At 40.2% G+C, this 15,109-nt stretch overlaps 1 protein-coding gene across 6 annotated transcripts in view; it reads right to left on the bottom strand.

Moving 5' to 3' along the window:
* Positions 1-2,001: 2,001 nt before the first annotated feature.
* LOC139581064 (ATP-citrate synthase-like) overlaps positions 2,002-15,109 on the bottom strand; it is a 113,342-nt gene continuing 100,234 nt past the window's right edge. For all 6 annotated transcript variants that reach the window (XR_011676139.1, XM_071410427.1, XM_071410423.1 and 3 more), the window contains 3 exons: positions 8,722-8,804; positions 8,296-8,372; positions 2,002-3,481 (listed from right to left, as the gene is read on the bottom strand). Coding sequence is in view for 5 of the 6 variants with exons in the window: in XM_071410427.1 (XP_071266528.1) it covers positions 3,387-3,481; positions 8,296-8,372; positions 8,722-8,804 (255 nt within the window). In the remaining variant the exon portion in view is untranslated. The remainder of the gene's footprint in view (positions 3,482-8,295; positions 8,373-8,721; positions 8,805-15,109) is intronic.

Raw genomic sequence — 15,109 nt, 5'->3', positions numbered from 1 at the left:
TAATTTTAGAATAAGGCTGTCACGCAACTAAATGTGGAAAAAGTTAAGGTGTCTGAATACTTTCCGAATGCACTGTATATGTCAAATTTTCCAACAACTGTCCACCATTAAGGCTAGTTAATGAGGGAAATGAAGCCTGAATGGAGGATGCTTTATCGATCTGTTCCACACGGGACACGAGTGTATTTGTTGGGCAGATCAATCCTAGACGATAGTGGCCGCTTGATCTGCACTATCACCTGATCGTGGCTTTCGGAATTAATCTTTCACCGCAGTATGCACTTTTCCCCCTGTGGGAATTTGTATTTCTGTTCAGGGCCCACTTAAAAAAAATATATACAGTTGCAAGAAAAGGTATGTGAACCCTTTGGAATTACCTGGATTTCCACATAAATTTGTAAATTTGATCTGATCTTCATCTAAGTCACAACTATTTTTCTTGTCTATATTAATACATTTAAACATTCACAGTGTAGGTTGGAAAAAGTATGTGACTTTTCCAAAAGCTAATTGGAGTCAGGGGTCGGCTAACCTGGAGTCCAATCAATGAGACAAGATCGGAGATGTTGGTTCGAGTTGCCTTGTCTTTTTTTTTGTTGAGTTTGCTATTCACAAGAAGCATTGCCTTATGTGAACCATGCCTCGAACAAAAGAGATCTCAGATAAGAATTGTTGACTTGCATAAAGCTGGAAAGGTTTAAAAAAGTATCTCTAAAAGCCTTGATGTTCATCAGTCCACAGTAAGACAAATTGTCTATAAATGGAGAAAGTTCAGCACTGTTGTTACTCTCCCAAAGAGTGGGCATCCTGCAAAGAGCACTGCAAGAGCACAGTGCAGAATACTCAATGAGGTTAAGAAGAATCCTAGTGTCAGCTAAAGACATACAGAAATCTCTGGAACATGCTAAGATCTCTGTTGACGAGTCTACGACACGTAAAACACTAAACAAGAATGGTGTTCATGGGAGGACACCATGGAAGAAGCCACTGCTATCCAAAAAAAACATTGCTGCACGTCTGAAGTTCGCAAAAGAGCCCCTTGATGTTCCACAGCGCTTCTGGCAAAATTAAACTACAGTTGTTTGGAAGGAGCACACAACACTGTGTGGAGAAAGAGGCACAGGACACCAACATCAAAACATCCCAACTGTAAAGTATGGTGGAGGGAGCATCATGGTTTGTGGCTGCTTTGTTGCCTCAAGGCCCGGACAGCTTGCTATCATTGACGGAAAAATGAATTCAAGTTTATCAAGACATTTCGCAGGAGAATGTAAAGCTATCCGTCTGCCAATTGAAGCGCAACAGAAGTTGGGTGATGCAACAGGACAATGACCCAAAAGACAGAAGTAAATCAACAACAGAATGGCTTCAACAGAAGAAAATACACCTTCTGGAGTGGCCCAGTGAGAGTCCTGACTTCAACCCGATATAAAATGCTGTGACATGACTCCGAGAGCGGTTCACACCAGACATCCTAAAAATATTGTTGAACTGAAATAGTTTGGTAAAGATGAATGGTCCAAAATTCCTCCTGACCGTTGTGAAGGTCTGATCCGCAACTACAGAAAACATTTGGTTATTGATGCCAAAGGAGGGTTAACCAGTTATTAAATCCAAGGGCTCACATACTTTTTCCACTCGACACTGAATGTTTACATGGTGTGTTCAATAAAGACATGAAAACGTATAATTGTTTGTGTTTTTAGTTTAAGCAGACTGTTTGTCTGTTGTTGTGAAGATGAAGACCAGATCAAATTATGCAGAAATGCAGGTAATTCCAAAGGGTTCACATACCTTTTCTTGCAACTGTATATTCCCACACAAAATAATTTCTCCCCTGTCTGTATATGCTCAGTTAAACTATATGCTATTTGAGAATATATTTGGATGATACTATATCCTTCACATCTATTTGTTGTGTCGACCCCCACCTTTGAAAAAAATAAGAGAACACTGACAGCTGCTACATGCATCACTTAGTGATAATAAATAGCCACAATGAAAAGTTAGACATTCTTTGTTTTATTAAACTACAATATAACCATTCTGGGCATATATTTAATAAACTAAGAAGCATATTTAATTCACATTTAAATAAAATGGAGTAAAACAAAGAGAGAACAAACATGCCTGTCACAGAACATTGAGGTCATAAAGAAAAATGGCGCCACACAGGCCAGGTCCTTGGTAGCAGTAGTCTAGTCATACGTGCAAATCAGACACTATTTTCCCAGATAAAATACACTGCCTTCATGGTCCCTCGCAAAAGATGCGTTTAAGACTCACATTTTAAAGCAATTAAACAGTCCTACTTTTACAGGGGTTATTCCCTTTTCCTTTATTTTGAAACATTTTAAAATAACAAATTTTTAACAAACACCACCCTTGTATCATTTGTAATTTCTTGAAATGTAAAGGAAGGAAAATATTAAAGTTAACATGATCGTTTCGTCCAATGACAGAGGGGATGAGAAAGGACATCAGGACGAGTAGCTGCTGCTTTTGCAACAGATAATGGGGATCCTAATAAAATATCAAACAAAAAAAATACCAAAAAGGCAGTGGCAAATAGACACTCAGCTAGTTAAACCATGCCCCCTTATCATGAACAGCCACAGAGTACACACCATAATAGGCTACACAACTTGGGAAAGGGATTAAGGTCGGAAACTAGATTAAATGTGTACATAAAATCTAATATTACTCAAACAATACTTTGGTTTTGTAATGTACTTGACAGTGGATCGTTCAAGGCTTTTACACTCCATTGAGGGATGCAGGTTTACCGACTAAGACTACTTCTCCATAGGCAAGCTAGTGTTCATGTTATGTGAATTACCAAGTCACCCAGAAAGCATGCTTACTTTCAACAGTACACACCCTAGAGGCCTAAAGCAGGGAAAGCCCTATTATACAGCTCAACCAAATGTTAATTGTTTGCGAGTTTAGTAAGAGATATGAACATAAATTATAAGTGAGTAGGCGATGACCCAATCACTCAACTAACCAGGTGGCATGGTCAAAAATAAGTGTGCGCCACTATCCCATTTGTGTACCGGGAAAACTGGGAAAACCACCATAGGGTCATTCATATCCTAATCAACCTAGTGTGACCACAGCTGCAGCTTGCATTGGTTCGGCTCCTTTTTTTGTTAACGATTGAATAACTTATATCTTGAACTCATAACATGAAATGATTCCCCTTTTTTTCAGTGACCTATGAATAAAACTTACGCTCCCTTCTTCCCCCATGTCCCTCCACCTTTTTCCCCACCTCTGGATTCACCCTGCACAAAGGCAGCGGTTGTTGTAGTGATGGAAAGGCGAAAACGTTTCCCGTCATATCCGAGTGTTGACATCCAGAGGTGCCGACTCGCTGTCATCAGTTACATTGACATGTGTTCAGGAAGCACATAGGAGATGTCGTCCCATGGGTGGCGGTACAGGCCCTGTTTTAGCCTCTTCTGGTCCAGGTAATGACCTAGGATGGGAAGTAGAGAAAGTGATTGATTAACTAGACCTTATTTAACTACACCTTATAACTTAGTATTACTGTGATATAGTGAAGGGCGGGGGTGTATGCCTTATGATTAATGACTCATGGTGTAATCACTACAACATATAGAAACTTAAGTAATCTTGTTCACCTGAACTAGAATTCCTTACAATCAAATGCCGACCGCATTCTCTTCGATTATAGTCAGTCGCATATATCCCTCCAAGCAGATACCCCGTCGGCCCTGAAAGAACTTCACTGGACTCTATGTAAACTGGAAACCATACATCTCGAGGCGGCATTTATTGTAACTGGGGATTTTAACAAAGCTAACGTGAGAACAAGACTTCTTAATAACCTTTTCTCAATAGGGGGGCGCTGTTTTCACTTTGTAAAAATTCGTTCCCAAATTAAACTGCCTCGTACTCAATTCTTGCTCGTACAATATGCATATTATTATTACTATTGGATAGAAAACACTCTAGTTTCTAAAACCGTTTGAATTATATCTGTGAGTAAAACAGAACTCATTTTGCAGCAAACTTCCTGTCAGGAAGTGAGAAATCTGAAATCGGGGGCTCTCTTCCAGGGTCAGTTTATTCATTTGCATGTAATCTATGGGTCTACATGCACTGCATACGCCTTCCCCTAGATGTCAGTAAGCAGTGAGAATTGGAATGGTGTGTCTAGGTAGATCTGAGGCCGTATAAAAGCTCTTGGAACCGGGTGTGCAGTCTTTTCAACGTTCGTCATGACGCAAGACAGACCTCAGGATTGCATTCTGAAAAGCTCTCGTTATAGGCGTTAGATATATCCGGCTCTGATTTTATTCGATATAGGTGTTAAAAACATCATAATATAGTTATTTTAAACCGAGTTATATCAGTTTATATCAGTATATTGCGATTTTCGGTATTTCATTTGTGCTGCGTTATAGTGAGTTGGACACGTCTTCGCCACATGGCTAATGTTTGCTGCTAATTCCAAAGTTGAAGACGACAATCTACAACCGAGCAACGATTCTTCTGGACAAAGGACAACTTGCACAAGATTCTGATGGAAGCTCATCAAATAGTAAGAACTATTTATGATGTTGATTCGTTGTTCTGTTGAAAAATGTTAAACTATTATTCCGCCATTAATTTCGGTGCGGTCTCGCTTTAACGCACGCTGTATGTCGTAGTAACATTAATTTTAAAAATCTAACACAGCGGTTGCATTAAGAACTAATGTATCTTTCATTTGCTGTCCAACCTGTATTTTTTTGTGAAGTTTATGATTAGTTATTGATTAGATTAGGTGCCTCTCCCAAGATTTCTCCCGACATTTTGTTTGCAGCTTGGCTACTATTCTCATTGTATAACCACGATTTGTGCCGCTAAATATGCAAATTTTCGAACAAACCATATATGTATTGTGTAATATGATGTTATAGGACTGTCATCTGATGAAGTTTTGAGGTCAGTGAAAAATTTTATATCTTTTGCTGGTTTATTCGCTATCGCTAACGTGCATGAATCAATGCTGCTGTGTGGTTGGCTATTGTAGTAAGCTAATATAATGCTATTTTGTAAAACAAGCTGTAAAACACTTAAAAAATCACAAGATCTTTGTCTTTCATTTGCTGTACACTGTGTATTTTTCATAAATGTTTTATGATGAGTATTTAGGTAATTCACGTTGCTCTCTGTAGTTATTCTAGTTGCTTTGGTGAGAGTTGTGATGGTGGCTGCAATGTAAAACTATGATTTATACCTGAAATATGCACATTTTTCAAACAAAACATATGCTATACAATAAATATGTTATCAGACTGTCATCTGATGAAGTTGTTTCTTGGTTAGTGACTATTTATATCTTTATTTGGTCGAATTTGTGATAGCTACCTATGCAGTAAAAAAATGGTGGAGAAAAAAAAGTTGTGTCTTTTGCTATCGTGGTTAGCTAATAGAAATACATAGTGTCTTCCCTGTAAAACATTTTAAAAATCAGAAATGATGGCTGGATTCACAAGATGTGTATCTTTCATCTGGTGTCTTGGACTTGTGATTTCATGATATTTAGATGCTAGTATTTACTTGTGGCGCTATGCTAGGCTATGCTAGTCAGCTTTTTTACTGATGAGGGTGCTCCCGGATCCGGGATTGGGACCAACTAGAAGTTAAATTCTATCAGCATATCGAATGCGCGACACAAGCTGGTAGCATTCTGGATCATTGCTACACTAACTTCCGCGATGCATACAAAGCCCACCCCCGCCCTGCCTTTGGCAAATCTGACCACGACTCCATTTTGTTATTCCCAGCCTATAGACAGAAACTAAAACAGGAAACGCCCGTGCTCAGGTCTATCCAATGCTGGTCTGACCAATCGGATTCCACGCTTCAAGATTGCTTCGATCACGTGGACATGTTCCGGATAGCCTCAGACAATAACATTGATGTATATACGCTGACTCAGAAACCGTGGATTGATGGCAGCATTCGCGCAAAACTGAAAGAGCGAACCACCGCTTTTAATCACGGCAAGGTAACTGGAAACATGACCGTATTTGGCAGGGTCTACAGTCAATCACAGATTACAAAAAGAAAACCAGCCCCGTCGCAGACACCAACGTCTTGCTCCCAGACAAATAAAAAAACTTCTTTGCTGCTTTGAGGACAATACAGTGCCACTGACACGGCCCACTACCAAAGCCTGTGGGCTCTCCTTCTCCATGGCCAATGTGAGTAAAACATTTAAACGTGTTAACCCCCAGACGGCATCCCTAGCCGCGTCCTCAGAGCATGCGCAGACCATCTGGCTGGGTCTTGGACTTCCTGACGGGCTGCCCCCATGTGGTGAACGTAGGAAACATCTCCACCCCGCTGCTCCTCAACACTGGGGGCCAAGGGTACATTCTCAGCCCTCTCCTGTACTCCCTGTTTACCCATAACTGTGTGGCCATGCACGCTTCCAACTCAAATCATCAAGTTTGCAGACGACACTACAGTGGTAGGCTTGATTACCAACCACGATGAGACAGCCTACAGGGAGGTGGGAAGGGCCCTCCGAGTGTGGTGTCAGGAAAATAACCTCACTCAACGTCAACAAAAGGAGATGATTGTGGACTTCAGGAAACAGCAGAGGGAGCACCCCCCATCCACATCGACGGGACAGTAGTGGAAAATGTGGAAAGTTAAGTTCGTCGTACACGTCACAGACAAACTGAAATGGTCCACCCACACAGACAACGTGGTGAAGAAGGCGCAACAAATTTGTCTAGTCACCTAAAAACACAAACTTTTACAGATGCACAATCGAGAGCATCCTGTCGGGTTGTATCACTGCCTGGTACGGCAACTATACGCAGGGCCGAGCTGTAAAAGAGACCTTGGTCTCAGTCTGTGTTCCTTGTTGAAATTAAGGTATAATAACTGCACTGCCCTCAACCGCAAGTCTCTCCAGAGGCTAGTGCGGTCTGCACAACAGATCACCGGGGGCAAACTTCCCTCCAGGACACCTACACCACCCAATGTCACAGGAAGGCCAAAAAGATCATCAAGGTCAACCACCCGAGCCACTGCCTTTTCACCCCGCTATCATCCAGAAGGTCAGTACAGGTGCATCAAAGCTGGGACCGAGAGACTGAAAAACAGCTTCTATCTCAAGGCCATCAGACTGTTAAACAGCCATCACTAACATAGAGGCTGCTGCCAACATACAGACTCAAATCTCTGGCCACTAATATATGGACTTAATAAAGGTATCACTAGCCACTTTAAAGAACACCACTTTATTAATGTTTACAAGGTAGTTGTTGTGAATGTTAGATATTACTGCATTGTTGGAATAAGAAGCACAAGCATTTCGCTACACTCGCATTAGAAATTGGTGACCAATAACATTTGATTTGGTTGCCTTACCTAGGTACCTGAAGTTGAATGCACTGGCTCTAGGTCGCTTTGGATAAGAGCGTCTGCTAAATGACCAAAATGTAAATGTAGCCCTTTCCCTATGCACCGCCATGCTGGACAGACCCATTAATTCATCAATCCAGTATCCTGTAATTTCAACAGTAAAATACTGGCAGCAAAGTCAATAACTTATTGTAGATTTACAGGACCTTTACTAAAACACAAATGTACAGCATATTACTGTAACACCTGACTAAAGCAAAATGCTGTATTTCTAGAATTTACAGTGCATTACTGTCAGCACAGTAGCCAGTAAGTTACTGTAGATTTACAGGACAAGGTTTTTGGAACGCAAAAATGGCACTGTATGGCACTGTATTTTGTGGGGTACAGCCTTCTCACTAATATGTGCAACAAATACATCCTCTTACAAGGGATGCCTCAAAATACGTTCATGAGGCAGAGATTATTTCCCCGCCCACAGCATTTTCTCACAATGCACCATAATTCACAGTATGCTTTTGTAAATATACACCCAAACAGGTAATATAGTACTTTACTGGAAAATAAAATTACAGTAGCTAACTAAATCTACACCAATTTGTTAGTGTAGGTGATCCTCAGTGTTTTTCAGTTAACTGGACATTCAAACTAGTGTTAAACTGATGAGTGAAATTCAGCATATACTGCAGACCTGGGTTGAATTCATTTTCCCAAGTATTTGAAATACTGGTGAGCTGAATTTGGCCTGTAATGTAATGGACTAAAAAGCCCACATGCTGCTTGCCAGGAGAGCTAAACCAAGCGTACCACAAGCATTTCAAAAACGTGAGTATTCGAACCAGATTTTATATGAGGTGGGTTTAATGTTGAAAGACACCGATATAAGCCAATGGGACTCACCGATGAAGCCCATACTCCTGCCCAGCACAAAGATCCCGTTCAGTGCACCAATCTCCACAAACTCGTCAGCTTCGTCTCTGTAACGCAGAACACATACACTTACCAGACTGCAACTGCTAAGTCACTATTACAGTCTTCTCTGAAACGTGTTGGGAAAATATAATGTGCATATTAGTACACAGCCACTTTATATCTTTCTATGTGTATGATAGGACAAACCTCCATTAGACCTACACACAACAGTTTGCTTTTCTACAAGTGATTAACACTCAGGGAAGAGTCCAATTTTGAGTAGCTCAAATTTGAACAGCAATCTCAAATTGACATCAATGAATGCATGATTTGTGCCTAAGTTCACGTTCTGCACACATTCCTTTAGGAAAGATTTGGCCCCATGCAAGATATAAAAGAGAAACGTTCTCTTACCGTGTGAATCCACCGCACATCCTAAGTAGGTCCACAAAGGCCACACCGATGAAGCCGTCCACATTGAGGATCAGGTTGGGTTTCTGCACACAAGACAGGAAGGAAACAACAATACTTAGTTGATGGATCAATGGGCTTCTTCAACATTGCGGCAGACTGATCTACAAATCACCTTGCATCATAAATAACTTTCATTATTGTTTGGCTGTGGCTGCAAAAACTGAGTTCTGCCCCGCTCCGCCTCCACCCGCCCCTCTGGGTCTCTCTTTCTCAAAGTTAAGGATCCGGATCACATTTGGCGCATGTGTTAATTTTATGCAAAATATTGTTTAAGTAGTTGCTTCTTACACTCCCCATCCCTTCACGTTTCTCTTTACGGACCCCCTTCTGAATCACGATGATGTAGCTAGTCTCTGCCTGGTATTTCTGAACAGCTGAAATAAAAACCATGCAGCGATTTGAACGCACATAAAAACGTTTATTTTTTAAACCTGTCGTAATGGACATTGCAGTTGCACAAGCAGGACGTACGTAGTCCCTACACGTTGCATTGGAGCAAAATCAATCCATATTTTCTGAGATGTTGGCTAATATTTATAGTTGCTGCAATATCGTGGCCACTAGCCCAGAGTTCCTGAAAACACCACGACTGTCTGCCTCCTGCTTAGCCAATATGTGCAATGATGAAAAAACAACAAATCTCTAATTGGATTCCCTGTCTGCGTCTTGCTTGTGTTTAATATGCTGCCTAGGTAGCTGCATGTAACTCCACACTTGAGTTTTGCGTTGGGGCAATGGAATTGTCTCCATATACTGTAACTCAGTAGCTAAGAAGAACATGAAATTGCTTGACTGCCGGTTTGTGTTTGCAATACTGTTACGACGACAAACTTTGTACGAACATGTCGTTCATGTCTTTTGTGTGCGGCATGTAGCCTAACTCACCTCCTGAAAAAAATACAATTAAATCAAAATGGAGCTTATGCTTGTAATACCCTACTGTTACAACAGACATGTTTGCTTTTCATAGGTTTCTCCTCCATCAAGTCATGCCATTGTTTTGAATGTTCTCAAGCCGCCCTCTACGGCACGCCGTAGCAGTGCCCTGAAGTGGTGATAAACCCAGTCATTCTGGACAGACACCAACTACTGTTTCATCTAAATTACACTATAGTGCCTGTTCGAACATGTCGATCATATCTTTTGTATACAGCATGTCGAAGTTTGTAGGCTGCACCAGACAAAAGCAGAGGCAAAGCAGCGACATAAAATAAGCGGTAGTGGAGTGGGCAGCTACGTTAAAAAAATCCAGCACATAAGCAGGAATCTTTAGCAATGACATACGGGTTCCAGGAAATCCGGAACCGTAGCCACGTTGTGAATGGGCCACCAGTCAACCCCCCACCCAAAATCCCAGATTTGATACTATCGAACACAGCCAGGGAAAAATCAGGGAAATGACCAATCTTTTTTCATCTGGACACAGAAATCAAGGTGTACACTTCATAAGGTTGAAATGACTGATACTCTATTATATGCAGGGTTATTAGTCCATAAGTAAGACCCCCGAATTTGGGCCATCGGGCTCACTTGGGATGACGATGTCTCAGGGATTTTCTTGAAGGTCTGTGTCCTTAAGAGTTGGAAAATGTGTGATAGCAATGTGAGCTTTCTCTACGTATTCACTCTTTCATCACTCCATCCCATACATTTTACCCTATGACAAACAATGTCAGTATACAACAAGTTACTGCTCAAGCACACCCTTTAAAATCATTACAAAGTTAAGATTCACAGCTATCCGGAGTACACATTTCTGGAATGTTAAGGTAAACTTTGACCTTTGGGCCATTGGCGTCACCCCTGAACCTTTTGGACAAATGTATAATTTTTTTAAAATGGTCTGATAAGGCATCTTCATAACATATCACATATTTTACGCAGTATTAAAACAAAAGTTTACTTAAACATTTTTATGACAAAAATAAACAATACTGTGCTAGGCAGTAGTAGGGTAGTCACTAGTTCACACAGCCAAAGTATTATGGCTAAACCCCACTAATTTCTACAAATTATCTACAAAACCTAACCCGAACCTCATCGCACCGCTAACCTTATGCCGGACCTTGAATTAAGACCAAAAATCGAGTTTGACTTTGTGGCTCTTAACTAGTGTAAACCCAGTAGTAGGCACTGCATGAAGCCACCGGAATGACTCAGTAGCTGCTGTGATTGGTCAGGATTTCACAACGCAGTGGACCAGTCACGTCCCTTGACCCCTCCCTCACAGCACCGGTTAAATGTCATCACTCAGCAAAACGCTCGTCACTCAGAGTCTGTAGTATATCACAGAGCAAATATGGATATTTGGAACATCTTTCGAAGGAGAGGCAAAAGAAGCGAGCAGGTTGAGCACGAGCAGGCAGCAGTGAATGAGGTGGAGAGGGCAGAACAGCCAGAAACTCAAAGTGCAGCAGCAGAGTTAGCCACAGGTTTGTGCAGGGTTGGTGGTAGCAAACTAGCTAGTCTCCCTTAGCATAAGGGTCGGCTAATGCTAATAAACTAGCATTAGCACTCAGCATCCTTAAGCTATTCGGTGTCAGAGTTATTCAACAGTACATTTAGTGAACGGGCAAGCTAAGGATGTTGATATAGGTCATGATATTAGATTAAGTGCTTATTTAAAGCGAGTGTATTTGATGTGTTTCGTTTCTGTAGCTAGCTTGGCTGGCTAGCCACTTCGGTAGCTACTGGCTGGCTAGCTGAGACCGAAGAGATAAAAGTTTCTGACAGAAGCACATATCTTCTGAGTGACAGTGCCCCCCTGTGGACTGAAGCTAAACCTTACAACTTGATATTAACCCTAATTATTAACCCTAATAATTCCACATTTAACCCAACCCCTCTGAATCAGAGAGGTCTGGGGGGACTAAACATGCTTGGCTGATGTCTGTTATTTGTAAATAAAAATAAACTTCCCATTATTACATTGATTAAATTATTTATAGCTTTTATTTGTATTACTCTTTATATTCACTTAGCTACTTACATTTTGTATTGTTGCTGCATTGTCGAGAGTTGAACATGCAAGTAAGCATTTAATTGCACGGTGTACGCCATGTGTATATGACCTAAAAAATTACTTTGTGGTTAGATTGTGAAAATACATATGCCCTTTAGTGACGTCCTCAAATGTTATGTAATGAAAACATTTCTCAGATTAGCTAGTAGAACTGACAAAATGAAATCAGAGGCCTTATAACTTAATTCATCCTGCAGGTTTATTTTTTGGGGCTCAATTCTCTTTTTATTCACGTAGCCTAGGGCAGGGGTCTCCAACAGGTCAATTGTGAGCTACCAGTAACTCGCCAAACAATTCTGAAGTTAATAAAATGTTTCATGTTTTCCACTGACAACTGTCAAACAAATCTCACAAGTATCAGACACCGCAAGCTCCCAACTACTATCCAATCAATGCAACATTTACATTATTCCACCCCTGGTTAAAAAGCCAAACCTAACACTATCTACCAATTCATTTCCAGCAATACTGCCCGTCTGTCTATCACTCCGTGTGTAGCCAGTTGTTGTGATAACCGTTTTGTGGGTTGACAGTAGAGGTCGACCGACTGATTTTTCAACGCCGATACCGATTATTGGAGGACAAAAAAGCCGATACCGATTAAATCGGCCGATTTATTTAAAAAAAATGTTTATATATATATATATATATATATATCATACACACACACACACACACATTTTTGTAATAATGACAATTGCAACAATACTGAATGAACAATGAACACTTTTATTTTAACTTAATATAATACATAAATACACACACACACACAGCTCTGAAGTGACAATGATACTGAAGAGTCTGCTTAGGAGACAATAAAAATAGAGTTTAAGATACCTGTGATGAATGTTGAAAACAAAAACTGTCATTTTTATATGCAGGAAATCCTATTTTAATAATGGGCATGATAAGAATTGACGACCAAAGTGCGAGTCATAATTCCCATGACACATTCTAGCAAAATCTGAAAAGTGGTTCCTTCATTTATTCCATAGGATATTTTTAGTTTCACTTAAAATAAGGTCTGTGTTTCGTGTAGGCTTACAGCATCGTGCCAATTTTATAACTGTGTAGATATCCATAGGACAAGGTAACTCTGATCAATATTGGCTAAATATAAGCGAAGATACATTTTTTTGTAGAGTGGATTTATGAAAATATATTGACAAACGTTACCTTATCCTAGTGAGATTTACACGGGTATCAAAACGTCGAGGCGGTTTAAGCCTGCACGAAACACAGACCTTATTTGAAGTAGATCAAGACATTCTCTATGGAAGACATGAACGGTAAAATAACGAAGGAACCCCTTTCAAGTTCAGCCGCAAGTTATTACAGGAATTATAACGCGTCGACTATTTCGCTCTAAACCATATACCTTTGACTAATCCGGAAACTATCACCTCGAAAACAAAACGTTTATTCCGTTCCGTATTTTATCTAACGGGTGGCATCCATGAGTCGAAATATTCCTGTTACATTGCACAACCTTCAATGTTATGTCATAATTACGTAAAATTCTGGCAGATTAGTTCGCAAAGAGCCAGGCGGCCCAAACTGTTGCATATACCCTGACACTGCGTGCAATGAACGCAAGAGAAATGACACAATTTCACCTGGTTAATATTGCCTGCTAACCTGGATTTCTTTTAGCTAAATATGCAGGTTTAAAAATATATACTTGTGTATTGATTTTAAGAAAGGCATTGATGTTTATGGTTAAGTACACATTGGAGCAATGACAGTCATTGATTGATTGTTTTTTATAAGATAAGTTTAATGCTAGCTAGCAACTTACCTTAGCTTACTGCATTCGCTAACAGGCAGGCTCCTCGTGGAGTGCAATGTAATCAGGTGTTAGAGCATTGGACTAGTTAACCGTAAGGTTGCAAGATTTGATTTCCCGAGCTGACAAGGTTAAAAATCTGTCGAGGCAGAACGTTCCTAGGCCGTCATTGAAAATAAGAATGTGTTCTTAACTGACTTGCCTAGTTAAATAAAGATTAAATAAAGGTGTAAAAAAGAAAAAGAAAAATAATCGGCGCCCAAAAATACCGATTTCCGATTGTTACGAAAACTTGAAATCGGCCCGATTAATCGGTCGACCTCTGGTTAACAGAGATACTTTCCCCAAAACCTCCTCAAGTAGATGTTAACCTTTCTAGGACACACGTTCCGCTAGCAGAACCCCTGACAACATTCTGCTGTAAAGGCAGCGCGGGAAATTTAAAAATACTTTTTTAGAAATATGTAACTTTCACACATTAACAAGTCCAATACAGCAAATGAAAGATAACCATATTGTTAATCTACCCATCGTGTCCGATTTAAAAAAATGTTTTACAGCGAAAACACAACATATGATTATGTTATGTTAGATCACTGCCAAATCCAAAAAACACAAAATGGAAAGCCATTTTCCCAGCCAAAGAGAGGAGTCACAAAAAGCAAATAGAGATAAAATTAATCCCTAACCTTTGATGATCTTCATCAGATGACACTCATAGGACATCATGTTACACAATACATGTATGTTTTGTTCGATAATGTGCATATTTATATCAACAAATCTTAGTTTACATTGGCGCCATGTTCAGAAATGCCTCCAAAATATCTGGTGAAATTGCAGAGAGCCACATCAAATAACAGAAATACTCATCATAAACTTTGATGAAAGATACATGTTTTACATAGAATTAAAGATACACTTGTTCTTAATGCAACCGCTGTGTCAGATTTCAAAAACACTTTACGGAAAAAGCACACCATGCAAAGATCTGAGACGGCGCTCAAAAATAACAACATTTCTCCGCCATGTTGGAGTCAACAGAAATACGAAATTACATCATAAATATTCCCTTACCTTTGATAATCTTCATCAGAATGCACTCCCAGGTTCCACAATAAATCGTTGTTTTGTTCGATTATGTCTAAGTAGCTACTTTTGCTAGCATGTTTAGTGCAGATGCAGGCGAACTCGGACAAAAACTTCAAAAAGTTATATAACAGGTCGAATAAACTGGTCAAACTAAGTAGAGAATCAATCTAACGTTCCAACCGGAGAATTTCTTTGTGTCTCTAGAAGTTATGGAAAGCAAGACGTTATCGTTTGGAATGCGCGTGACCAGGACCTGGCACTCTGCCAGACCACTGACTCAAACAGCTACAATCCAGCCCCACATCACAGTAGAAGCTTCATTCAACGTTCTACAGACTGTTGACATCTAGTGGAAGGCGTAGGAAGTGCAAACAGATCCAAATCCCACTGGGATTTCAATAGGCTATGAGTTGAAAATCGACAAGCCT

Source organism: Salvelinus alpinus, chromosome 7, assembly GCF_045679555.1.
Source record: "Salvelinus alpinus chromosome 7, SLU_Salpinus.1, whole genome shotgun sequence".
Lineage (NCBI taxonomy): Eukaryota > Metazoa > Chordata > Actinopteri > Salmoniformes > Salmonidae > Salvelinus > Salvelinus alpinus.
The sequence above is the reverse complement of the archived record's forward strand: the minus strand, read 5'-3'. Positions and strand labels throughout refer to the sequence as shown.